General features: G+C 39.0%; 1 protein-coding gene across 1 annotated transcript; it reads right to left on the bottom strand.

Annotated features, from left to right (window-relative positions):
* Positions 1-27,728, bottom strand: LOC109827345 (probable LRR receptor-like serine/threonine-protein kinase At1g53430). Its single transcript, XM_020394336.1, has 24 exons — positions 27,573-27,728; positions 8,530-8,692; positions 8,367-8,438; positions 8,200-8,268; positions 8,052-8,123; positions 7,343-7,414; positions 7,167-7,238; positions 6,588-6,659; positions 6,436-6,507; positions 6,271-6,342; positions 6,108-6,176; positions 4,744-4,818; positions 4,582-4,647; positions 4,409-4,471; positions 4,274-4,312; positions 4,141-4,187; positions 3,688-4,061; positions 2,717-2,909; positions 2,064-2,210; positions 1,859-1,977; positions 1,571-1,781; positions 1,253-1,490; positions 996-1,146; positions 1-456 (listed from the first exon to the last, which is right to left on the bottom strand). Exons 1-24 carry the CDS (start codon positions 27,667-27,669, stop codon positions 79-81), a joined length of 3,003 nt encoding a protein of 1,000 aa, XP_020249925.1. The 5' UTR covers positions 27,670-27,728; the 3' UTR covers positions 1-78.
* Positions 27,729-27,973: the final 245 nt, after the last annotated feature.

The following is a 27,973-nucleotide window of genomic DNA, read 5'->3' as shown; positions in this document are numbered from 1 at the left end:
TAAAATTGATGATTTGAATAACAACTTTCCAAGTTGTGTCATAAATACACAACTTTACCGACAACAACCAAACAGCCCCTAACTCTCAGAGAGAAGCTTACTTGACGAGGAACAAGAAACTCCATCTTCCCTACTGTTAACGGATATTGACAACTCACTGTATGGCACATCTTTCGATACGGTCTGAGATTGGCTATAGTGGGATATATTTTCAAAGGACCTGAACTTAAAGCCCTCATTCTTTTGATTAGAAGGAATCTTTGATGGAGCTTGCACCGGAATTTCGCCATCAAGCATGCTAACTACCATGGACATCGGAGGCCTAAGAGTTAGAGATTGGTTGGTGCATATGAGAGACAAGTTCAACATTCGTAATGCCTCTTCCTTTGAGTAGTTTAAACCGAGGTTTTGGTCGACAAGTTCTAGTAGTCTTCCTTCCTCTTCTAGAACATACGCCTGAAAAAGAGTCATCAAGTAATTATTATGTTCATATCTAACAACAAAGAAATGATACGGAAATATAAGTGCAAAATGTGGTCAAGAGCTATTGAAACTTGCTTATATGCTTATCTTTCAGAGCTCTAACCCACTGTTACTCCCCATAACTTAATACTTTAGTAGGCAACTTAGAAAAATCTGTTTTTTCCCAATATGCTTATATAAAATTACATGGAATGTGAAATAGGAGAAAATGTAATTATTTCAAGCACTGATAACATAATGTCATAAATAAAGAAACGCACATGATTACCCAAAAATATACAATACGAAAGCTTATTCACTGACCAAGCGCGTTCATTAAGTACAATAAATGAACAGGGTATTTTACTTTCTGCAGAAACTAATATCAATTTTTCATAGTACCCACATAGACAATTAGCTTTGGTTTTTTACCCAATTACTTCATAAAAATATATAGTAACGCATAATTACATATTTTATCAAATGGGCTCAAATAACTAGGTTAACTATTAATAATACTCAATAGTTCTTACCCAATCAAGAAGATAAGTAAAGTCCTCTTGAGGCCTGTAGTTTGTGTTGCTCACTCCACTAACAATTTCCAGCATTACAACTCCGAAGCTGTAAACATCTGCTTTGTCCGTCAAGTATCCCCGCATTGCATATTCCGGAGCCATATATCCTCTACAAGCACATAAACATCCTTATAAATTTCAGTAGCAGAAGCAAAGTGAGCAGGTTTTATGGAGTTTATACCATAAACTTGCTTGAAGCTTGAAGATATACTCACATAGTGCCTGCTATCCTGGTGCTGATATGGGTATTTTCTTGTTCATCAAGTTTGGCTAAACCGAAATCCGATATCTTTGCATTTAGATCTTCATCAAGAAGAATATTGGTTGCCTTAATGTCTCTATGAACAATCTTTATCCTTGACTCTTCGTGTAGATATGCCAAACCCCTTGCTATTCCTAGGCAAATTTTACACCTCGCTGGCCAATCAAGTTCCAAGCGACATCTTTCAGGACCTATTGATTATCAAGTAATCACTTAGAGAAAATATATCATAAAAAAAGTCGACACCCATCATGCAAAGGAAATCACTAACCAAATAAAGCCCGGGCAAGGCTATTATTTTCCATATATTCGTATATGAGGAGTAATTGGTTTCCTTCAGTACAACATCCATAGAGCTTCACTAAATTGGGGTGTTGTATTGCAGATATCATACCAATTTCATTTATAAATTCACGGTTTCCTTGTCTAGACTTGGAAGATAGTTGTTTCACAGCAATAAGCAAACAATTGGGCAGCACTCCCTGAGACCCAAGTGAAAAAACATGAGGCAAAGATGGGAATATCTTGTATTAATGAGTAAAGGTTATGATATTATTACCTTGTAAACTGGGCCAAACCCCCCTTCACCTATCTTATTCAAAGGATCAAAGTTATTGGTTGCAGCTTTAATCTGTTTCAAGCTGAAGATACTAGTCTGTAACTCAAGTCCTTTGAGTTCTGCACATCAGACAATATGAAAAACACTAATGTTGACTTTTTGAAAGAGCTTAGTATGAACAATAAGATTTAATTTTTTTTCTTACCATTATCTTCGACATTCTTCCTTCTCCAGCAAAGCCAAAGCAGAACGACTGACAGAAATATCGCTGCACAAGCCGAAGCAGCAATACTCAAGATTTTCCCCACTGACAGTTTGTGCTTCCCGGTGTCAGGCAGCTTGGGCACAAAGTCTTCCAGGATAAAATGGTCAAATGTTAATGCCAATCAGATGTCGGTGTCAAGAAGCACATCATGCAAAACTAACATGCAATAAGAGTGCACCATGTGTAAAGAGCTTCCGGGTTCAATTCTCATCACTATCAAATTTAAAATAGGCTATTATTTACCCTCACATTTTTCGCCTTCCACATGGATCAAAAAGTCCCACATGAAAACCTTTTTTACATGATCCACAAAGTATAAGAGATTAGTCTTAATTGGAAAATACATTGTTAACCCACAAATACAATCCAATAACTGAAATTCTTGTGTAAAGTGGTTCTTGAACAATACCATGTAAAAAAAAAAACTTCAGTCAAAAGCTTGAGACGATGGATCGTGGGCTAATAATGTATAACAAGCTAATATTACTCCTTGGTACTCGAAGAATATTTTAAACCAGAAATCTACAGTGTTCCAATACCATTTTTAAAGAATTACTTCACCCAAATGCTTATGAAGAGATAAGAGAGCTTACTTGGTGTGACTGAAATAGCTGATATAAGAGGTCCATATACACCTTTATGCGGAACAGAGCGAGTTCCTTTCCCAGCCCAGTAGAAGTGAATCTCCAAAGTGCCATTAACATTCGCAGTGAAGTTCTTAATGATTGTCTTTCCCGTCCCGTCAGCTTCTTTTGCAATATCAAAGTCCTCCAAAACTTTTTCTCCCTGTATGTATTGAATGCGTAATCATGTGTCAATCACATCTCATTCTACAAGTAATAAGCACTTACAGAACTCCCACTGATTTAATTAAAAAATGTTTAACCATGTTCACTGTGTAACCTCAACCCTTACCACAAAGTCGTAAGTTTTGATTCAGTGTAACAGAATTTAAGAAACTAAAGTTTGCATGGTTAAAACAACTGAAAATCAATCAAATAAGTAAATGAAGGATAAAATTCGAACTTGAAAGTACTAGATGAATCCAATGGCTGGGAGTCAGTCAAACAGTCAACAGACACATGCATTAATTACATGCATTAATTACCTCAACTAACACAAATCTGGATTCACTGCAGTGAAAAACGTGTTCGTTGAAGTAATGAATCTGGATTCACTGCAGTGAAGGGCGTGTTCGTTGAGGTAATGAATCTGGATTCACTGCGTTGAGGTAATTAATGCATGTGTTTAATAAGATAATTAATGCATGTGTCTGTTGACTGTTTGACTGAATCCTAGCCATTGGATGATATTGGTTTTTAGTTTTTAGCCTGTTTCGTCCTTGTATTTATATATATGAACAATCATATCAGGTCAGATCTCATCCAATAATAGTATACGCTGGGGTTATTCATACCATCATTCGATGCAACTTCATATCTTTGTAAAGAGGATAATAAAGCCAATATGCCTGTTTTGTTTTGAAATCTTCTTGTTGGATTAATGAGAAACAAACTATACTAATTGTTTTAGCTTTACTACGGAAAAATTAAAAACCACTCACCTGGATTGATACATCAAATACTCGTCTTCCAACACTATAAAAGGTTTGATCATCCGTGAATATTATCTCAGCAAAATGTAGACTCACATTATAGCTTCCGTTCTGTAAGCAAAGCCCATAATACTTAAGAGATAGGGGACTGAGCCGAGCTCTAATATACAACTCAGGGTTGGAGGTATTCAACGTTGATGTATTGATTGCAATATATTGGGCTTTATCCTTGCCCACAAAAGATCCTGTGCTACTATAAGCCCATTTTCCACTCTCACTTTGAGAATAGATTGCTGCTCCAAGTGGTGATGTATCATCATCTTCGTATTCATCATCTCCAATAGTAACTTTGCCACCCCCACAATTTATGAACAAGTTGAAATCTGTGGGTGATATGGATCAGAAACAATTAGTGCTGAATTTAAATTCTTAAAGGAGATCTCAATAAGTTTTGAAACCCACTTGGATTTTCTGAGCAAGGAATATTTCTCTGTAAGCATCTTAGTATCCTGTAGAATAATAAAAAAGGAAGAAAGTTAGAATAATTTTTTTGAAATAGAAAATTAATTAGTTGGTAAGATCAGAAGAAGCTTACTTGTTGCTATTTGTGGATGAATAGCTCGAAAGAAAATTACTGCATGAAAATAAGAGAAAAATCTGACTGTGAGAAAGCATAAAGAAGTCTTAATTATCTTTGAAAAAGAAAGGGGATGAAGCTGAGTTTCCTTACACATTTCCTTGTTGGCAAGTTGTTGGTGCTGGGGATCCTGTGAAATTGTTATAAGATAAATCCCTGGAATTATCAGGTTATAAGATGGTTCAACTGCTTCATTTATTCATAAACCAAAAATATTTATAACAAAATAATTTTTTATGTAAGGTTACGGTAAATATTTAACTTACAAGTATTCTTTGCTGGTGAAGATCCAATTGGGTATCGATCCTTGTAGCATGTTATTAGTAATGTACCTACAAGGAGAAGACAAACTCATTACAAGTTATAAGTTACTAAAAGAAATAGGATTCTAACCTTAATGTTCAAATCATGTGAAAGGATATGCTTACATATTAGTAATATAATTTTGCAGCTTAACGAAATTACTAGGAATAGTGCCGCTCAGCTTGTTGAAGCTTAAATCTCTGCAAGAGAAATATAAGAAGGGTAAAGATAGAAAAAGGTAAAATGAAAGAAACTTGTTGTCACTCCCTCGGCCCACAAGACCGTTGGCGCGTTGTAATCCCTGGGATCATTGAGTGTAACGCGTTGTTTAGCTCAAACCACTGCCAAAATCGACTAGTTGAGGTTGTACTTGAATCTCAAGGCTTATCTTATAAACACTACCAAATCATTGTCACCGCTCAATGTGAGAAACACTACCAAATCATTGTCATTGCTCAATGTGGGATTGAAGTTATCACAATCACCCCACCTTACATATGCGACGTCCTCATCACAAAATGACAAATGGTTAGGAGCTATCTCTAAAGCCCGTAAGAGGCACCTCCAGAGTCCACGGCGCCTGGCGGTTATCTTGGAACGAACCAATTGTCGTGACATGACAAATGGTTGGGAGCCACCTCTAAAGCGCGTAGGAGACACCTCTAGAGTCCACATCGCGTGGCAGTGATAATGGGATAGACTAATTGTCATGTCTCAATAAGGATGATGCCTATTTAAGGCGGGGTGATTGTAACACCCCAAACTTTAGTTCCACGTCGAGTGGTGACAATGATTTGGTAGTGTTTATAATGTAAGCCTTGAGATTCAAGTATAGCATCGCCTAGTCGATTTTGGGGATGGTTTGAGCCAAACAGTGCACTACACTCAGTGGGTTCCACGGCTTACATCACGCCAACGGGCTCGCGGGCTCGGGGTGTGACACTTGTTACATTGTGAATGCTTTTATCTCCAATTAGAACCTCATCAACAAGCTAATTAGTACTATGCCAGAGGCCACACTTAGTTTAGAGGATGATAGTTAATGTATTATTTTATGAAATATATAGGAAGCATCTCTACAAAGGTAAAAATCTATCTAGGTCCTTAAGAAGCACGTCACGTGGTTTTTGAGACTAAGCATGTCTACGTGGTTAAAGGATGGCTAGTTACTTTCATTAAGAGCATATACATTAGTACAGCCACCTCATCAACAAGCTAATTAGTACTATGCCAGAGGCCACACTTAGTTTAGAGGATGATAGTTAATGTATTATTTTATGAAATATATAGGAAGCATCTCTACAAAGGTAAAAATCTATCTAGGTCCTTAAGAAGCACGATACGTGGTTTTTGAGACTAAGCATGTCTACGTGGTTAAAGGATGGCTAGTTACTTTCATTAAGAGCATATACATTAGTACAGCCACCTCTAAGGTAAGATTTAAATAGACAATCATATGATAAATAAGAAAACACCTGAACAAGCTTACAATAATTTGAGGGGCATATCTCCAATGTAATAGGGAATTTGACCAGATATTGATAAGTTCCTCAAGACCCTGCATCATATCACTGATTCAAAATTTTGGCCATGGAATCACAATTCATTATAAAGAAAAATAAATGCATTTTTGTTCAGAAAACCACACTCACAGTTCTTTCATGCCGTTCATATTATGTAGTGGAGGAAATTTACCATCTCCCCCTTTCAAGTCACTAACCCTCCTACAAAGCGAAAAGAATAAAAGTAAGTTAACTAAAAAAATTGGATAAATTGAGTGAGTAGCAAATGGAATTGAAGATCTAACTGACACCTACAGCTCGGTTATGGAGCTCAATTTGGCAAAGCTGGGAGGAAAGGGTCCTTCTAAAGAAGTTCCTTGCATGTCTCTACAATTTATTTGGACTCAAACATTAATATAATCCACTTTATTTGCGTGAAAATTAACAAATACTAGGGTGGAACTCACAATCTTTGGAGTTGACTCCAGTTGCCAATGAAGTCGGGGATTTTCCCTGAAATTGGATTCCCATCTATTCTCCTGCAAATGAGTGGCAGGAAATGAAGTTAAAATAATAATTTTTGCAATGTTGAATTTAAGTTTGAATTTCAAGTCCCAGATGATTTCCAAATATATCTATGAAACCATCCATTGAAACATTTTGCTCTTGTATTTCTATATGTTTAAGGAAGTCATCAATCTATCTCTGATACTTAACTGAAGAAGTTGCTCATCCTAATACTTATCCCACCCGAACATGCTAGAATCAGATTCTATAACCATGATTCTTGCACAAGAAAGCAAGCAAATATTTTTCTTTCTTTAACTTCATTCAAACTATAGGCAATAATGAGCAGATAATGTGCACTACTTTATGCATGGGAATATGATGCGAGTTCCATCCAACTAAAGGTAATAATGAGCAGATAACGGGCTTGTTGGCTGGTTACACTTTTTTTTTTACAATTAGACAGACTAGTTTTGGCAATTAGACTCCCAGCACCATTAGCACAAGAATAAAATGTTGACAAGAGAATCTCAACTCACATGTCTTTCATGTTCTTAAGATTGCCAAGGGACTCTGGCAACTGTCCAGAGAAATTATTACCTGTTAGAAACCTTCAGTAATGAAAATAAAACCTAAAACAATTAGTAAAGAATATAAACAGATAGGAAATTAAGTTCAGGTTCATATTATTAAAACAGAGGATGAGTATACTCACAGCCGATTTAACATAGTAAGTTTACTTAGTGTTGCTGGAATCGGGCCTTCCATCTGGTTATCCTCCAACACACTGCCCATCCAAAATCATTACTAAAGCGCAAACAAATTGATATAATTTTTTTTATAAACATAACGTAATGTGCACATGAACACAAACACCACACATACACGCGCGGGCGTTTGTGTGTGCACATGCTCACATGTGTGTGTACATATATACATACGTGTGTGTGTGTATACATATGTATGTATGTAGGGATGCATGTATGTTCTATATATGTGAGTACACGAGTGATATTAGATATGAGTTGTGATCTCATTTACCAAAATGAGATCTTACTAGATAGCAGTGAGGTCCACCTGCTCCAATGTGACTAATAGGGTGAGCCCCGCGGCTAACCTATCTCTAGGCAGCTCATTTTTTCTAAATGACCTACCACTTCATACCAATATTTCAGTGTATACGTATGTGTATGTATTATATATCACACACACACGGACAGAGGATACTAGGTATCATCTGATAGCTCATTCGTGATTATGAATTACTGACAGGTAGCACGGGTGAACCCCATCTATTGAATATGACTAATAATTTGGCATTCCTCACTTATTCACCCCTCGGTAACTCATTTGGCAAAATAAACTATTGGTTTACATCCATTTATATAATATAGATATATAAAGATAAAACAAGAAAATATTACAATGACAGTAAAGTAGACATGCTTCCCAGCTCCTCTGGGATTCTTCCGGAGATGCGGTTTCCAAGAAGAGTCCTGCAAAACAGAGACAATTACATCACTGCCATAGCAGTAGTTGTTATGTAGTAGCTGCAAGTTCAGAGTTAATTACAGGTTAGTTAGAGGAAGAGAAGCCCAGGATGCAGGAATTGATCCATTGAGGTAGTTCCTAGAGAGATCTCTGACCAGAACAATAATAATGATGATGATGAATCTCAGAATTAGTCAAATATAAACCTTTACTTAGTTCAAGTTAAAGCTATAATTCTGCACACTTACAAAAAATTTAGATGGGTAAGATTAGCGAGCTCAGATGGCAGTTCACCTGAAAGATTCTGACTCTTGAGCTCTCTAAAGGCAAAAAAGTGTAACTTTTAGCTTCTTTTAATATCGATAAGGTGTTATTTTCTGCGTAATCTATTCAAAAGTTATGATAAATTACATGCTAGTTACATGACAGAGGGTAGCATTGCAACTGCAGTTGACATTGTTGGCAATGTAGTTACTGACCCAAGGATCTTTCCATCCCTCACTTCCACTGCAAGGATCTACGGAGAAGTTCCATTCCTTCTGCAACTTCAGTGCGATTTTTTGGAGAGCAGTAACTGTTATACACCACGATTACATTATTAACTATTATAAGTTTCGAGAAGAGAATAATATACTTTATGGTATCTTTTCAATTTGTGTTTGTAGTCGTTTCCAACGTTATCAAATGATCCATAGATGGGAATGGTCTTGAAAACATTTCTATCCCTTTCTAACATGTTTTCGTACAACAACAACAACAGCATGCTTTCAGCATGCTCTCAATTGTATTAGACATTTCAAACATTAATATAAATGATGGACAAATGAGACTATATGGTGGTCTTGAAGATTTTCAACCCTTCATTTCTCACATATTTTTCTTCATGCTCTCAACTGTATGTGGCATTTCAAATTCATATTAGTGGGTTGGTAGGTAGCTGTATTCTTCCACTATGCTTTGAAAATGGAGCATCCTCTTAGTTAACCCCCAGTGATTATCATATCATATGACCAACTAAGCCAAAACGAAAGGGGACAGAATATAATGCATAGGACTATGATGTCAGTTCCATCAAGATTAAACTAGAAGCAATAAGAACAGAGTATGATTAAAGAAGTAAAGAAGCAATTAAATAAGGAACAACAAAAAGTAATAGTTGGTAGAAAGAGAATTCTAGATTTAGGAAAATCATAAGAGCTTAATGTACTTGAGTACTTGCACAACAGTAATAGTATTTTTTACCAAGGTTTTTTTTTTTTTTGCAAAACCAGTCTATTTGAGGATCTTATATTTTATCTTAAAATTTCTGTGGATACCCAAGTGAAGTATGAACTGTGCTAATAGACTTTGATGATGAGCGCTCCTGGTTGATATGGTAGAAGAATGCTAATCCAACAAGTCGTCTTATCAACTGAAGGAGAAAACAAAATATAAAAGGGTAAAAAGATATCAACTTTTATGTTTTTCCAATTGACTATATCTCCTAATATTTGTTTGCAACAAATAGTCTGAGTCCAATGATTTGAAAATATTTGCCTACAATATTACATAGAATGGGATATTATTTACACATGAATTTAATTGGTTATTCTAATGTTTTAACATAACATTCAAATTTTGTTTGCTACTAGGTTATTTGATAAAAAATGCTAATAGAAAATTAATACCAAACTTCAATAACAATTTTTTTATCTTCTTTGACAAAGCAGCGTATAACTACCTCAAACTTTCCGATGTTTTACACAAATTACCAATTCTTTTCTTGTTGCAACACTTTGATATTCAATTTTATTGATGGTAGCAAATATATACCTTCCTCTGTTAGACTTTGTTAGAATACCAGAAGACTTTCATGTGATTTACACTGATTAAACGATAGCAACCTGGAGTACATCAAATAGAAGAAAGTTTTAGGATGAAATGAAGGAGAAAAAGAGAAGGAGGAGATAAGAGGTGTAGAAGAAAAGACATAAGGAGGAGGAGAGGACAAACTTTGGTTGTGGGCTTGAAGAAGAGACATGAAGGGTTTACAGATGGTAAACAAGGCGTAAGATGGATAAATGAAGATAAACTAGAAAGAAACTAAGGAGGGAGTTAGCATTTTGATCTTTTGATCATAAAAAAGTACGCACATGCATACACGCACACAAACACGCAACACATGCACATGCACAAGGACACAGACAATACATGTAACATGCCCAGGGAACAATAACGTCTTCCCCTAATATTGGTATCAGAAAAGCTTTCGATACCATCAGTTGCAGCTTCCATCATTCAATGCTAACTGGTTTGGGTTTCCCTCCTAAAATGACTAAGTGAATCATGGCTCGCATCACCTCTCCTAAGTTTTCAATCTCACTAAATGACACCTTACATGGATACTTTAATGGTGAAAGGGGTTGAAGGCAGGAAGATCCCCTCTCTCCCATTCTATTTGTTATTGGCATGGAGCATCTTTCAAGCAGACTCAACTTGCTGAGGTATGACGAGATTTCATATACCATCCTAAATGCTTTTGTCTCAAGTTCACACATTTATTTTTTGCAGATGACCTGTTATTATTTGGAAGAGGAGATATTCAATCTATTCATAAACTTAATCAAGGCCTCCTAGAGTTTAGTGCAATTACTGGGCTTGAAGCTAATCCTACAAAATGCTCTAGCTTTTATGGTGGGTTTGATGATCATACGAAGGCTACTATCAGTTCCATGTTGGGTTTCAGTGATGAGGTGCTACTTATAAGATACTTGGGTGTACCTTGATTTGAAGGAGATTATCACATATGGACTGTAATACTGAGATGTGCCAATTGTTATGTCACCACGAGAACATTGCATATACAAGGTGGGGTGATTGTGATGCCCCTAAACATAGTCCCACATAGGTGGGCGTGTGTGATAGTAGGTGGTTTATATAGTAAGGCTAAAGACTCAAATGTAGCATTGACTAGCCGATTTTGACACTCGTTTTAGCCAAATAACACGCTACACTTAGTGGGTCCTACAGCTTACTCGTACCAACATGCTTGCGGGCAGGGGCGTGACAATTCTCCCGGAAATCTTGTGATCTGGATGTCCTAGTTGAATGGTATGCTAATTGTACACGTTAAAAATTGCCTATAGGTTCCCACACGCAACTCAAGACAAATTGAAGACGAAGAATGTCGATATCCGAGTCAAAGAAGATCATCTGATGCCAAAAGGAAGCAAAGGAACGCGCAGAACAACGGAACAACAAAGCAACGAAGCGCGCAAATCGACGAAACGGCGAACGATACACAACCAATGTGTCTTGACTAAAATCAAAGCCTCGACCTTCGTCCAAAATCAAAATTAAGGTTCTAATTTTCTCCCAAAACCGAGCTAAAGATCAATCATTGACTAAAATTGAGAAGGATCAAGACTAAAATGCAAAAGACAGGAGCCAAACCATGAAAAAGAGAGCTAGGGTTTTGAGGAAGGTTGTGATGAGGAAATTGAAGTCCTCAAAAGACCAAGGGGGAGTCTTCGGTTCCTGTCAAGAACAAAAAATGCGAGGGATTGAATACAATTAACAAGGAAAGGGATAAAAACCCAAAACCTTAATCAAAAAACCCCAAAATTTGATTAGGGTTATTAGGGTTTCGATCCTCCCATGAAATCAATTGATAATACAAACCCTAACCCTATTATGAGATCTCTTGGGCTTATATAGGCCCTACACAACTTACACATAACCCCCTACATATATTACTAATGTCAACACTCCTCCTCAAGATGGGCGAAAGATATCTATTAAGCCCATCTTGTCACATCCTCTAATCATATCTACTGAGCTGAGTCCTTTAGTCAGACAATCTGCTGCCTGGTCCTTAGTCGAAACATGACTTAGCTCCAGTAGTCCACTATCCAACTTCTCTTTGATGAAGAACCTATCGATCTTGATGTGTTTGGTTCATCATGCTGCACTGGGTTGTTGGCAATACTGATAGCTGACTTGTTGTCACACCATAACTTTATCTTAGCTCCTTGATCCAGCTTCAGCTCCACCAGCATACTCTTTAACCATAGCAACTCAGCAACTCCTAAGGCCATAGCTCTATACTCTGCCTCAGCAGTTGATCTCGTCACCACTGATTGCTTCTTGCTCTTCCATGAGACTAAGTTACCTCCTATAAAGATGCAGTATCCCGAGGTGGACCTCCTGTCATTAGCACAGCTAGCCCAATCGGAGTCGCAATAACCCTCGATGCTCACATGTCCATTTTTCCTGAATATCAGTCCCTTTCCAGGGGCACTCTTCAGATATCTCAGAATCTGGTACACAGCATCCATATGACCCTTCCTTGGATCATGCATGTAGCGGCTCACCACGCTCACTGCAAAAGAGATATCGGGACGTGTGTGACTCAGATAGATCAACCTCCCTACCAGCCTTTGGTATCTGTCACGATCAACTGGTTCTCCAGCCTCAGCACCCAGCTTGAACTTCTGGTCGATCGGTGTAGTTGCAGGTTTGCACCCTAACATTCCTGTCTCTTTGAGAAGATCCAGTGCATACTTTCTCTGGGATAGGACGATCCCCTCCGCTCCTCGAGCTATCTCTATTCCAAGAAAGTATCTAAGCAAGCCAAGATCTTTCACCTCGAATTCCTTACCCAGTCTCACTTTGAGTTGTTCCACCAGATCTCCATGAAGAAATGCATTCTTCACATCTAATTGGTGTAGCTTCCATCCACCATTTACTGCCAGAGAGATCAAGGTTCGAACAGTGCTCATCTTTGCCACCGGTGCAAAAGTCTCATCGTAGTCGATGCCATATGTCTGACTATATCCTTTTGCCACCAGACGAGCTTTGTAGCGCTCAACCTGTCCATCTGGATTCTGCTTCACAGTGAAGACCCACTTGCATCCAACTGCTCTCTTCCCTTTTGGTAGTTTTACTAACTCCCAAGTGCGGTTCTTCTCAAGGGCCCTTAGCTCTTCGTGCATAGCAGCTTTCCATTTCTGGTCCTTCTTTGCAACCTGCCAATTGTTAGGTATAGTAACAGAGTCCAATGATGCAATGAATGCTCCATGAGTAGGGTGGATGTTAGAATATGATACAAACTGAGCAAGATCCCAACCATATCTATCGGGAGGATTTCCCGCATTACTGCGAGTAGTCCTCCGTACAGTTATTGGTGTGGGAGGAATAGGAAGAGAAATGGAGTCACCTTGAGAGGAATCTTGTGGTGGTGTAGGTGTCTCAGGAGTCGGTTCAGGCGTTGGCAAGGGACTTGGCACCAGTGGCACTGTAGGTACTGTTGGTACTGTTCCCGCAATTTGTTTCCCCTTCCTACTATAGGTAAGTAGTTCTCCCTGAGCCGTTGGCCTAACACCTCTTGTCTCAATCTCCTCTTCATCTTCATTCTCTTGCTCCTCCTCAACCAAGTCTCCTTCCCAAGGAATCGTTACAGAAATTGATTTTTCCGATCTCTCACCATTCTCAGACATTGATTTCTCCACATTCTCCTCCTCTCGCCGCATACTTCCAGTATTAGGCGAGTTATCAACGGATGAAGTTACCTTCCGGGTGTAATATGGCTCGAGTTCTCGAAAGTGCACATCCATACTCACAAACAACCTTTTCTCCACCGGGCTCCAGCAAACATAGCCCTTCTGAGTAGCAGAATATCCCACAAAAATACATTTCACCGCTCTAGGGGCAAGCTTCCCGACTGATGGCCTGTTGTCTTTCACAAAGCACACACAGCCAAACACCTTGAGTGGAAGAAGCCCACCATTATCTTCCTGCAACAACTCACACGGAGACTTCCAATCCAGCACTCTCGAGGACATTCTGTTGATTAGTGCTGCCGCGGTTAACACTGTTTGTCCCCATAATGTTTCTGGGACATTCATGGAGATCATCATACTTCTAGCAACCTCTAAAAGATGTCTATTCTTTCTTTCCGCTACTCCATTTTGAGCAGGTGTGTATGGACACGTAGTCTAGTGTTGTATTCCCTGAGCTGACAAGTATTCCCCAAACGTTTTGTTAGTATACTCCGTCCCATTATCAGATCTTAAAACCTTCACCACAGCGCCGTATTGAGTCTGAGCATACCTATGAAAATTTTGAAAGCAACCAAACACTTCACTCTTATTTTTCATCAGGTACAACCAAGTAACGCGGGAGAAACAATCAATAAAAGTAACAAAATACTTGTATCCATTCATAGAACTTGTAGAACAAGGTCCCCAAACATCTGAATGTATCAGTTCGAATACACGAGAACTCCTATGACCAGAACTTACGTAAGAACTTCTAGTAAGTTTTCCAAGCTCACATGCATCACATACAAGGTGCTGCTTATTTGCTTTCTCAAATAGAGATGGATACAACCTACTTAAAACATTAAAAGATGAGTGTCCCAAACGCTGGTGATGAAGCATCAACACACTCTCAGCACTCATCTCAGATCCTACTTCTGCTCTCTCTATCATTGACACCAATGCTGAATCCAGTCCTTCACGATCCAGATACCACAGTCCACTACGCCATGTGCCAGTCCCAAGTCTCCGCCCTGTCCCCTTCTCCTGGAAGATCACCTTGGGAATATCAAAAGAAACAATACATTTTAGTTGAAGGATGATAGCACTAATGGATAAAAGGTTGACTGGAAAGGAAGGAGCATGCAAAACATTGGACAGAGTTACAGAACCTGTACAATCGACTGTACCCTTACCAACCACTGGCTGAAATGTACCATCAGCTGTTTGAATACTATCAGGCGATGCTAGGTGAGTATATGATGAGAACTCACTAGCATTACCTGTCACATGTCGAGACGCACCGGAGTCGACTATCCATTCTGATGATTTGTCGGGAGACATAGAAGCAAGAGCATGTATGTCATCAGTACCTTTGGTCGGATGAGCATAGGTAGCAGTGTTGCCTCTGGCGAAGAATGATGTGGATGCCTCCTCTGTCCCACTCCTCCTGTCTCCATCCCCTGCTACTTGCTGCTTTCTCCTGAGTATCGCCAGGAGCGCCTGATCCTCCTCAGTAAAGATCACCTCAGCTTCTTCTCCTCCTTCTGCTATCATCAGATTCGCCCGGTTGCCTGCTCCCCTTCCACCTCGTCGACCCCCACGGTCACGATCACGCCCTCTGAACTGTCCACGCCCACCCGAATCTCCTTCTTTGGGTGGTTTGGTGCAAGCATGCCTTAGATGACCCACTTCACCGCAGTTGTAGCACTGCCGAGTCTCTCCCCTGGATCCATTATTGTTAGATGCTGCTAAAGCTGACTTCACCACAGAAAGTCCACCTGTCCCCGCCTGCAGCTTAATGCGAGTCTCCTCCTGGATCATAGCCGAGACAGCCTCCTCAAACGAGGGAATTTTCGGCTGAGCTAGCAGTAATGCAATTCGCTGAGCGAACTCTGATGTCAATCCCTTAAGAAACACCATAGTCCTCTCCTGTAGAAAGGCCTCCCGCTCTTGACATCCTGGGTCCTTGCAGCTCGCCCGGGGGGAAAAATGATCATAATCCAGCCACAGACGCTCCAGCTCTGTAGCATATTCTTGTACAGTCCTCTCGCCCTGGACTGTGGCGTCAATCTCTCCTTTAATCTGGAACACCCGCAGGTTATTCCCCACCCCATCATATGTTCTCCTCAATTTCTCCCAGACGTCCTTCACCTTCTCAATGCCATCCACCGTGACGGCGATCGTCGGGACCAACGAGTTGAGAAGCCAGATGTACACCAACATATGAGTGGACTTCCACTCATCTCTTCCCTCCGATTTCTCCTCAGGTTCTGTCGTCTCTCCTGTCAAGTAACCCTCCAGGTTCCTCCCTGCAAGGGTGTATCTCACCCGTCGCGACCAGCTCAGGTAAGTACTCGGTCCATCAAGCTTCAGATCGATGGTCGGAAGCTCCAACTTCTTCGATGGTTTTGTCGCACTCTCACCAGCCGACAACTTCATTAGTTTCATCAAAGTTGACACCTCCGCGGGGTTCAACTTCTTGATGATCTCCTCCATCGAATAGGCTTCAGACCCACCACCTGTTCACCTTTTCTTCCGACCCTTGTTGTGTGCAGTAAAAATTTCGGCAGCACCTCTACTGCACAACAAGAGTAGGATCTCAGACAAATTCTTGTTTCTCAGAGGAAACAAGAACCAAAACAGTTATATATCTCATCGATGTGAGATATATACTCTTCCTGTCATCAGTTCGAAGACTGAGTCGAGGGAATCCATGCCAAACTCGAGGTTCGACAGGATGCAACAGGAGGGGTCGAGGTGGAAGCGGCTAGAAGGGGTCTGATTGTGCGACAAAAAAAAGGGGAGGGGGGTCTGGGAGTACGACTAAGAAAAAAGGGGGGGAGGAACGAAAGAACAGAGAGGGGGGGTTTCTTCGATGGGGGGTGAGGGGTTGGGGGGTGTCGGATCCGAAGGGGGGAGGGGCTGAGGGGGGGGTGTCGCTGGAAATCGCTGAGGGGGGTCGCTGGGGTTCGCTGAGGGGGGGTCGCTGGGTTCGCTGGAGAGGAGGGGTCGTCTGAGGTGGGGGGTCGGGGCTGGAGGGGGGGTCGCAGAGGGGGGGGTCGGGGCTGGAGGGGGGGTCGGGCTGGAGATCGCTGAGGGGGGGTCGGGGCTGGAGGGGGGATCGGCTGAGGGCAGAGGGGGGTCGGGGCTGGAGGGGGATCGCTGAGGGCAGAGGGGGGTCGGGGCTGGAGGGGGGTCGGGGTTGGAGGGGGGTCGCTGGGGCAGAAAGGGGGTCGAGGCTGGAGGGGGGTCCGGGGCTGGAGGGTGGGGGGTCGAGGGGGTGTGCAGCCGGCGGCTAGGAGAGAAGAGGGTGGAGGCTCTGATACCAAATTGATAATACAAACCCTAACCCTATTATGAGATCTCTTGGGCTTATATAGGCCCTACACAACTTACACATAACCCCCTACATATATTACTAATGTCAACAAAATCAAGATCCAAAGATCAAATTAAACAAAATTGAAGCTGAGGGATTGAGGCTTACCTAGAAGCCGAAGGAGGAGAGAGCTCGACAAAGAAAAATCCACGGCAAGAAGCTTCGAATCTGGAGAAACAGCCGAAACCCTAGTTCTTCAAAGGAGGAATATGATGAAATTGAAGAGTCAGGGAAGGAAAGGATCGGGGAAAACTCTTTATAAAGATTTTAGAGGGAATTTTGAGTTGGAGAAGGAGAAAGAAGTTAGAAGAAATCGGGTCTTTTATAACATCCCCAAGACCGTCTTAAGAACCGACATCCGAGACATCCGAGACAGATATTTCTGTCTCGCACGCTAAGGCAGGAAATTCTGTCTCGCACACGTACGAAACACGTGACCCTGTCTCGCACGTGTGGTGGGTCCCGCGGGTGGTTTGGCACTTGTTTTGACCCAGTTCCGCCTGTTTTCGATGTATTCGGGATATGTATTTACACTCCGATGAATATACGAGTATAAATTACATCTCCTTGAACCTCCAACGGGTATATGAGTTAAACTAATTCCCGAAACTCCGATGAGTACACGAGTATAAACTGATTCTCCACGCTCCAACACCTTAAGAGCTTAAACTGTGTAGACTCTAGTTAACATATGAGTATAAACTGTATTCACGTCGTGACGCCGGTCAACAAGTCACAATGGAGGTCAACGCCGGTTAACATGTCAATAATTCTGCCAAAATCAGGCTCAAGATAATTTTCAGGTCAAAATTACTCCTGGTAGTTCAATCGCAGTTCAGATACAAACTCCTGACGAAGATAATCAGTTCAACATCGATTCAACGACGTGAGCTAATTCAGAAATCAACACACTGGTTTTCAGTTTAAAATTTCGACAACGGTCAAACGATAAATGCAGCACCGAAAGAATTTCAGACTATTCGACAAAAATACTGAATAGGATAAAAGTTGAAGAAGTCAAAGAACTGAAGGTTGGGCCTATCTCATCCAAAGTATTTCAGACTCATCTATAAAAGAATGAGACTGAAACACTTTAGAGTGGATATATATAGACGTCAAAAATTGCCTATCGGTTCCTACACGCAGCTCGAGACAAAGAAAAGATAAAGAACGTCGATATTCGAGTCAAAGAAGATCATCTGATGCCAAAGGGAAGCAAACAAAACAACGGAACAACGAAGCAACGAAGCGCGCACATCGACGAAACGACGAATGAGACACAACCAATGTGTCTTGAAACCCGAGACAGACATTTGTGTCTCGAGGCCGAGACACACATTTGTGTCTCGGGGCCGAGACAAAAGTTTATCTCGCACAGGAAGATTCCCTCAAAACACGTTTTTCGATAAAATCTCAGGATTCGCGCTGTCCAGTACCTCCCTAACTGCTTTGGAAACATCCCTAAACGCTGGAAAGTCGTTTCTAACTGAAGATAAGATCAAATCACGAATTCTTATCCAAAAACACAGCATCCGAAGCCTATAAATACACCCCTAGGACCCTATATACGGGTGATCTGGAATTTTAAACTTTGAGGTGAGTTGCTGACCTTGTGAGAGGAGAGCCATGAATTTCAGATCTAAAATGCGAGATTTTGGCGAATTCTTCAGCATAAAGAGGGAGTTTTCAAGAGATCTGCAGCTTTTCCATCTTCCATTGGGATCAAACGTCGTTTTGATCTCAAGAAGAGTATTTATCTCCTATTATTAAGATATTTACTTCTGGTCTTGTGTCTAAAACGAAACAAGAACATCGAGCCTTCGTTTCGATCAAACCGGATCTGATACTTGGCGGTCCACGGGCTAACGCGTCCCGGCACAGGCAAAGATCTCACGCAAGTAACGACCGATAAATAGTCTCTATGTGTGTTTCTAGGAGATCTCATTTGTTTGTTTTCATTTGTGTAAAGAAGTCTTATAAAAAGACTCACTTTTTTGAATCTTGTAATTCGATAAACAAGTTGTAATGGATTCCCAAATGAAATCAATTTCCGACGCAAACACTAATAGGCTAAAGGGAAACAGTTATAAGCAAGAACTAAAAAGGCTTGCTCTTTCTACAATTGTGCATATGATCTAGAATGAAAGAAATAGAAGGGCCTTCATGCATCAAAGTAAAAAATGTGGAGATAATTCTGAAGGCTATCAAGACTTCCATGCTGATGATTCTCTTGAATAGTGGTATGCCTGACAAATGTAAAAGCTGACTCCTAAGTTTGTAAAGAAATACTTATAGAGGGAGCATGTGCTTAGCATTTTTGTTAAGCTTGTGTGTCTCAATTTTCATTGACTGAGAATCATGATGTACTTATAAACGCTTACAATTGGTGAATGAATAAAATTTTCACTAACCAAAAAAATAGTCTTCCCCTGCATTTACGTATACACGCATTTGTGTAAAATATAGTAAACCTTTACACATGTTTACGCTATGATTAACCACATTTTCATTAGCATTCTTACAAGCCATTCACCTGCCCCTAATATATCTAGGATTAATTGTAACAGATCTCCTATAAAATCGTTAAAAAAGTTTGAGGAGACAGGTAGACCCCCTGTAGTTGCATTGGTGAGGATAAACCCACAATTGCATTATTTATTTATTTACTTTTACTTTTAAAAGAGCCCAAAAAGTTCACTAAGGGGGTGTATTCATAGGTGGGTCAATACTCCAAGGGTCTATTTCGCCACAAATTGAACTTACAAGGGTCGATTCTCAAATAGGTGATACTACAAAGTATTTATTCATAATTTGCCCAAGTATCAGTAACGACGCAAGTGTCAGTTTTCTAGACGGATACAAATCTTTTTGCAAGTGGGTTCCTGGGCCCCAACATTATAGCCATTTGATTATGGCGGCTGATCAGATCACTAGCTTTATTCTCTCCTCAGAAAGTCACATCATAGCTCACATAATTCAATGAAACCATGATAACAAATCAAAGTAATATGGTCAAACAATCTACATGGAACTAATTAAACTTCTCAGGAAAAAAAAAAATTTAATGAGTATTTTTTTTTATGGAATTGATGAATAAACTTGCTTTAGACAATGATGTACGAAAGTGTTGGTCTATTATTTTCCATTTTCTGAACTATTTTTAATGAGTATACTTTCGAAAATGAAAAATAATAGACAATCTTGTCCATAAATCATTGACTAAAACGATCACCTTCTCAAAGTTGTAAAAATTAATATATAATAGTATAAGCGGGTATCAGCATGTGAACAGGGGGGCGATTTTTGGGGCGATTTTTTTCTCGGAAAGGTTAGGGTTTCTTTCGTCTTCTTTGTTTGGATTTGTTTTCGTTTTCGGATCTTTTTGTTTGTGGAATCCTGAATTCGAGGATTAGGTTTTGTTCTCTTGTGTGTTTGATCAATTTATTTTGATCAATTTGTGTTCTTCGAAGTTTTCAGAAAAAAAAAAGGAAAAAAAAAAGAAAAAGAAAAAAGAATAGATTAGAGAGCTTATTAGGAATGGGGTTTTTGGAAGTAGATCCTCAATTTGTTCTTGGGCCTATTGCAACTACGAACTTTGTGGCCCAAAAAATTTGGGGAGAATCGGTTCCTTCTTTAATCTCAGATGATCTTATCAAAAAAGTTTTCTCAAAGCCCATCGTTCAGCCCAATAAAGGTCCAGAAGAGGATAGGGTTATATCTTCGGTGGGGATTGAATTAAACAGATCACGAGATGTTTCTACGGTTGAGGATGAAGGAGAGTGGGTTAAAGTTGTGAAGAGGAACCCTAAGCCGATTTCTCCTAAAAAATTCGCTCCTCCTCGCCTTCTGTCGGCGGATTTCATTAGGAAAAATCGATTGTGTTTTCGCTGCGGAGGTTCTAGACACATGGCGAGAGATTGTCGAGATCCGGTTGTTTGTTTTCGTTGTCAAAAGGTTGGCCATGAAGCGAAAAATTGTGGATCTGGAATTTCTGCGCATGGTTCTTCTGATAATTGGCGGGGAACTGGTGGCAGAGGAATGAATAGTGAAGGAAGAGGGCAAAGAATCTTTAGTGGTCAAGGATCTTTTGGTGGTCGTGGAAATCTTGGTGCTAGGGGTGCTGGTGCTGGTGGAAATCTTGGTGCTAGGGGTGCTGGTGCTGGTGGTCGTTCTGGAGGACATTATGGAAGATCTGATCCTTCCAACCCATGGCAATGTAGGAGAGAAACTTCGAATTTCTCTTCTTCCAGGAATCTTGATAGATCAGCTGAGATTCGACCTCAAGATAAAGGCAAAAGGCCTCTTGCCGCGGTTGATGAAGAAAAATTGCAGGAGAATATTGCTAAATACCTAGATTCTGGTCCAAGAGATTTTGGGGATCTGGAGGCTGAATTAAAGACATCAGGTGATCGCCCTCGTTTTTCCTCTGCTGTTCTCAATTTTGAGGGTGAGGTAAATTCTGGATTTCAAAAATTTAGAAATTTTGCAATTATTTCATTTGTGGAGGGAGCTAATGTTTCTCTAGAAAGACTAGAATTGGACTTGAGAGCTTTTTTTCCTATGAACAAAAACTGGGATGTGAGACTATTTACTAATGGTGAGGTTTTAGTGAAGATTCAGCCGTGGAAACAAATGGATGAGCTTATCAGAATGGGAGTTTTATCCTTAAGATCATGTAAAATTAAATTTAGAAGATGGAGTGCTTGGGAAGGAAATATTGTTGAAAAAAGAAACTCATGTGTTTGGATTAAACTGAAACATGTTCCTCCTCACTTATGGAACAGAGAATCTTTTGGACTGATGGTTAAGCCTTTTGCTGACTTAGTAGAGATGGATTCATTAACAGAGGCTTGCACAGAATTTATAGATGCTGTTCTCTTGGTTAGATGCTTGGAATATGTAGACATTCCTAAAGTTTTAAAAATTTTTGTGGGGAAGAATCAATACAATGTGGATATTTCAATCATGTCTATTATGGGGGAGCTTGGTGAAGGGGACAAAAAAAAGCAAAAAATTGATCAGATGGAGGAAAATGTTCAAAGCTCATATAATGATAAGTGGTTTAAGGGAAGAAAAAATAGTGGAACTGATTCTTCTTCCCAAAAAGATTCAGTTTCTAATTCCTGGTCAGTTAAACAGGATCTGAGAAACACTCCTTGGGGTTCCCCTGCTGCTAAACTTTGGATGGATGCTAAGAGCTTTTATCAAAGACAACACTCTGATTGGGAACCATGGGTGAGTAAGTCTGATCTTGTAGATGAACAAATCCCAGAGGTGAAAGAGTTTGTAGATCATGGAGAAAAAGGTACTCAGGAGACTGAATCTGATAGTAAGAATGTTGAGGAGATTTTTACTTCTCCTATTATTGCTGAAGATATTGAGGTTATAGTGGAAGAAGGTGAAAATATTGATTCCCATGAGACTATTGGGGACACTAGTATGTGGCTCTCTCTTCCTATCAATAACAATGCAGAGGGTATAGCAAAAGCTGAGGAAAAAGCAGAGGAGGATAATAATGTCCTTTTGGTTCAACCATTGAATTCTCTGCCTCCTGAGGAACCAGTTATCAGTACAAAGATGACTTTTGTTAGGAGATGCTCCAGATTTGTTGACTTGGATCCCATGCATGCTGTAGACAGAGCATCTGCAAGATTGGCAAGGAATGCACCACAAGGAACTTCTGTTAAAGGTTCAGGTGATTCTTCTTCATCTTCAAATCTGGGTTCTTCTTATGTTCCTATTTTATTTGATTCTTGTTCTAACAAGCAATTACAGAAATTTGCTGCTCAATGTGCTATTATTCTTGATCCTCAAGAGGAGTTTGATCCTTTAAAAAAATTGAGGCAAATGGAACAGGAGAGAGCTATCTTAGAGTAGCTTTTTGGTTTTTTTACCAATTTGGGGGTGTATCTGTCTTTACATGTTGATTACATGGAATGTGAGAGGTTTGGGTTTAAGCCTCAAAAGATTTGGTGTCAAAGATTTTTGTTTTTTGAATAAGGCTGAGATTATTTGTTTACAGGAAACTAAATTGGAATGTATCAATGATAATATTTTAAAAAGTTTAGGGGGCACCTTTTTTGAGTGGGTTTGGTTACCTTCTATTGGTGCTTCTGGTGGTATTATGATTGGATGGAACTGTAATAAATGGAAGAAAAATCAGGAACTTTCTGGGAAATTTGCCTTGTCAGTTGTTTTGCAGAACAACAAAAATGGGTTCATTTGGACTGTTACTTCAGTGTATGGACCTCATAACAACAGTGAAAGGAATATTTTTTGGCAAGAACTTAAAAGTTTGAAAGATAATATCTCAGGTCCTTGGGTTGTTGTGGGGGATTTTAATCTTACTTGCAATCCAGATGAAAGAAAAGGAAAGGGTTGTTATAGAAGAGAGATGGAACTTTTCAATGAAATGATCACTGATTTGGAATTAATTGATAGTCCCCTTCATGGGAGAAAGTTTACATGGTCTAATAAAAGAAGTTCTCCTTCTATGGCTAGATTGGATAGAGTTTTTTTCAACTCTGAATGGGATGATGTTTTCCCTTTTTCTAGACAACAAGGTTTATGCAGCCAATTGTCAGATCATGCTCCTATAAGTTTTGACTGTGGTGATAATCAACAAAGTGCTAAACTTTTCAGATTTGAAAAAATATGGTTGCAATCTGAGGATTTTAAAAAGGGAATTCCTTTATGGTGGAAATGTGCTCCTTCTAGTGTTTCTGCAGCAAAAAATTTTGTTGGCAAATTAAGATTTTTAAGGAAATGTATTAAACAGTGGACTCATTCTAATTTTCACAGTGTTAAACAAAAAAAGAAAGATTTATTGGATAAACTTCTAGAATGGGAGGTTTTAGAAGAATCTAGAGATTTAACAGATGATGAGTTGATTAGCAAAAATGATATCTCTTTTCAGTTGAATGAGATCTTACTTCAAGAAGAACAAATGTGGAAGCAAAGAGCAAAAGCTCATTGGCTAAAAGAAGGGGATCAGAATACAGCTTATTTTCATAAAATTGCTAATGGAAGGAAGAGGTGTAATTTGATAGCTTCAATTACAGTTAATGATGTACATATTGGGTCTGAAGATGGTATAGCTCAGGCTTTCTCCAATCATTATAGTCAAGTTTTTGGGCAATCTGTCAATCACAGATGTAAATTAGATTAGGAAAAATTATTCCCCTTGGTGGATTGGGGTCCAGATGAAATTGAACAACCTTTTTCTATGGAAGAAATTCATAAAGCCATTTTTGATATGAATGGTGATAAATCTCCTGGCCCTGATGGTTTTCCTGCCCTCTTTTATCAAGTTTTTTGGGATACTGTTAAAGGAGATATTATGAGATTATTTGTTGAATTTCATGAGGGCATCTTAGAAATCAATAGATTTAACTATGCTCATATTGTTCTTATTCTAAAAAAGAATGGGGCTAATTCTATTAATGATTATAGGCCCATTAGTTTGTTAAATGTGATTTATAAGGTGATTACTAAAGTCTTAACTAACAGACTGAATTCTAAGTTGGAGATGCTTATAGATCCTGTGCAATCTGGATTTATTAAAGATAGATTTTTACTAGATGGTGTTGTGACAGCTCAAGAAATTATCAATGATTGTTTCCAGAATAACAAAAAAGGAGGGATCTTATTAAAATTAGACTTTGAAAAAGCATATGATTTGCTAGACTGGAACTTTATTTTAGAAGTCTTGAAAGCAAAAAAAATTGGTTCTAAGTGGATTAAATGGGTGACCTTATGTTTGAAAGATGGTTTATCTGCCATCAACATAAATGGTAAACCTGGAAATTGGATTATGTCCAAAAGGGGTGTTCGTCAAGGAGATCCTTTGTCACCTCTTCTTTTTGTATTGGCAGCTGATTCTTTTACTAAGATGTTGAAATTAGCTGTTGATGCTCAGTTAATTGAAGGATTAGGTCCTGAAAATATGAGTTCTAAAGTTTTCTGCTTACAATATGCTGATGATACTTTGATATTTTGCAAAAATAAGAAAGATCATTTGACTGTGTTGAAATTGATCCTATACTGCTTTGAATTAGCCTCAGGCTTAAAGATTAGCTTTAACAAAAGTGTTCTCATTGCTCTTGAGAAAAATGAGAATTTACAGCAGAACCTGGCATATATGATGAATTGTAAAAGTGGTAATTTTCCCATTACTTATCTTGGAATTCCTTTAAGACCAGGAAAATTAAAAAGAGATGACTGGTTTCCTTTGATTGAGAAAATTGAGAAAAGATTAGCTATTTGGAAAGGTAGGTCTCTATCAAGAGGAGGAAGATTGGTTTTGATTAACTCAGTTCTCTCTTCTATGCCAATTTTCTGGTTATCTTTTTTCTTATTCCCAGCATGGGTTATTGAAAAAATTGATTTTATGAGGAGAAGATTTTTATGGACTGGAACTTTGGAACATAAAGGATGCTCTAATCTGGTTAAATGGGAAGAGATTTGTAGACCAAAACATGGCTTTGGAAATGGTTCCATGGCAACAATGAACTTTGGAAACAAATTAGTCATCATAAATATTTTGATAGAAAATCATGGTCTGAATATCTTTATTTGGATAAAAATCATTTAACTTGGTTTTGGAAAGGTTTCTGTTCTAATCTTGACAGCTTTCTTTGCAGTACTCAAGTGGAAGTTGGAAATGGAAAATATACTCTTTTTTGGCTTGATAAATGGTTAGATTCATCTACCCTTGCTTCTCTTTTTCCATCTTTGTTCAAACTCTCTTCATCTCCTTATGCTACTGTTTATAGCCTGAGAATTAAAGAGGATGGTATTTGGAGATGGGTCCTTCATTTCAAAAAACAATTAATTGGGGATCTTGTCCTTCAGTTTTTTAAACTGTTGAATATGCTTAATCTGAAAAAATTATCAGAAGTGGAAGATAAAAGAAGATGGTTATGGGATAATAAAAAAACTTTTTCAGTGAGATCCTTTTATCATTTCCTTATTGATGGGGGTTTAAGATATGAGTGTGCAAGGGTATGGGAAATCCCTATTCCTCTGAAAGTCAAATTTTTAGTTTGGCTGGCTTTTAGACAAAGTCTGAACACAAAAGATAATTTGGAAAAAAAGGGAATTGGTATAGACAAAATATGTTGTTTATGCTCTAAGGAGTCTGAAAATCATTCTCACATTTTTATTAAATGTGAGTTTGTTCAATCTATCTGGAAACTAATTCAATACAATTTACATATTGAAGAGGACTTCAGGTTGGAGTCCTTGAAGATCTTGTGGCTGAAATGGAATAGTAGTTCTTTTGGGGAAGCTAGATTGAAAAGAGATATATATATCTCCTGTCTCATTTGGTGTATCTGGCAAGAACGCAATGATAGATTGTTTTCTAACAAGAGGAGGAATTACATTATGATTCTTCATAAGATCATAACTTTCTCAAACCTATGGTTAGGTATGAAAGGGGAGTCTGCCAGAACCACAAGGCTACAGGAAAGGAGGAAGAAGAAAATGGCGCTTGAAATGGGAACCAGGATTGCTGCTGAAGTGGATGACAGAAGTTCTGGGGAGATAATTCTGCTGGAATGATCCATGTCAACAAATCTTTTTGGGATAGCTGCTTCTTAACAGCTAAACTTTTAGTAGTTCTTGTTTTGTTGTTATGTGATCATACAGCTATTTTTGGGTTTTTCTTTAACTGGTGGTTAGAGCTTGGGAAATCAGTTTCAGTGATATGTAGTTAATCCTGAACTTTGTTGCATATCCTAGGTTGGGGATATGTACATATTATGTAACAACCATTTTGTTATTTAGCTGGCTGGGATATCTGTTTGGTATCCCATCCTTTTTCTCAAAAAAAAAATAGTATAAGCGGGCACAATTATTAAAAAGGAAATCCGGAGACCCCTCCATAAATAATGATACAGGAAAGGGAAAAGTGATATGTTTCCTAATTACTAGCAGCGTTTAGATCATTGTAGAGGGTAATATCATATCAGGATAATCAGCAAGTACCAACGCAAACAGAGAAATATTAGTATAAAAAGTAGTGATTAATCAGTGCAAACACTATAAAAAAAACAGCGCAATTATAAATTGTAAATTTGGCAGTGGAACACTTTGGTTTTGGCTTACTACTTTCTCCCTATATGATTTCCTCTAGAGAACCCATACAGCATTTCCTTCCCAATTTAGCTATTTATGCTTTTTCCAGATCCTCAGGTTCTAATTTTTCTTTTTTTTTTTAACCATAGGAAAACACAGGTGGTTTAAAGAAAACCAAACTCTTTCAGAGATGAATAAATTTCTCGAGGAAAAAAAAATATTTTAAAAGACCAGCATTTTCGGTATTTTTCTTGATTGTTTGCAAAATTGCTATAATTTCTTAGAAATCCATCCTACTTATTCCTACAGTTCCTATATATTTTGCTCATGATGATGTTTTCCCTTCCCAACAATCCATAGCACAATCTTCACGAGCCAAATAGAGCCACTAACTTGGACTGCTAATCAATCTCACGGGAAATAGAGCTCGATTTCAAAGACACAGGACAGAAGGGAGGGGTGGTGGGGGAGCGCACCTTCATCTTGCACCAGCTTCTGCGCCTCACATCCTCTCTCCTCCCCTAAGCAGCTCAAACCGAACAGCACCAAGAACACCAAGACCACTGCTCTCATCTCCTTCCCTCCCTGTTCCTCTCTCTAACTTTAGCTTGTCTGAAATAGAAAAAATATCAGAACATGGGTTGGTGTGAGGCTTATTTCCATTTATGCCCCTCACTAAATTATGGTGGTTTGGATCAAAAAGCTTTTTATGGTGGTTTGGATCAAAAACCTACGTCCACTCTTCATTCTCGCGAAAGGCCTTCTTCACTATGACCAGAGCTCACCTGAATCACAACCCGATTCTTTATGCTTCAAATATCTCACTATGAAATCTACCTGAAACCAATTGTCTAATCTAACTCTCCACGATGACCAG

Source organism: Asparagus officinalis, unplaced genomic scaffold, assembly GCF_001876935.1.
Source record: "Asparagus officinalis unplaced genomic scaffold, Aspof.V1 AsparagusV1_Un154, whole genome shotgun sequence".
Lineage (NCBI taxonomy): Eukaryota > Viridiplantae > Streptophyta > Magnoliopsida > Asparagales > Asparagaceae > Asparagus > Asparagus officinalis.
Note: the sequence above shows the minus strand (reverse complement) of the source record. Positions and strands in the feature narration are given on the sequence as shown.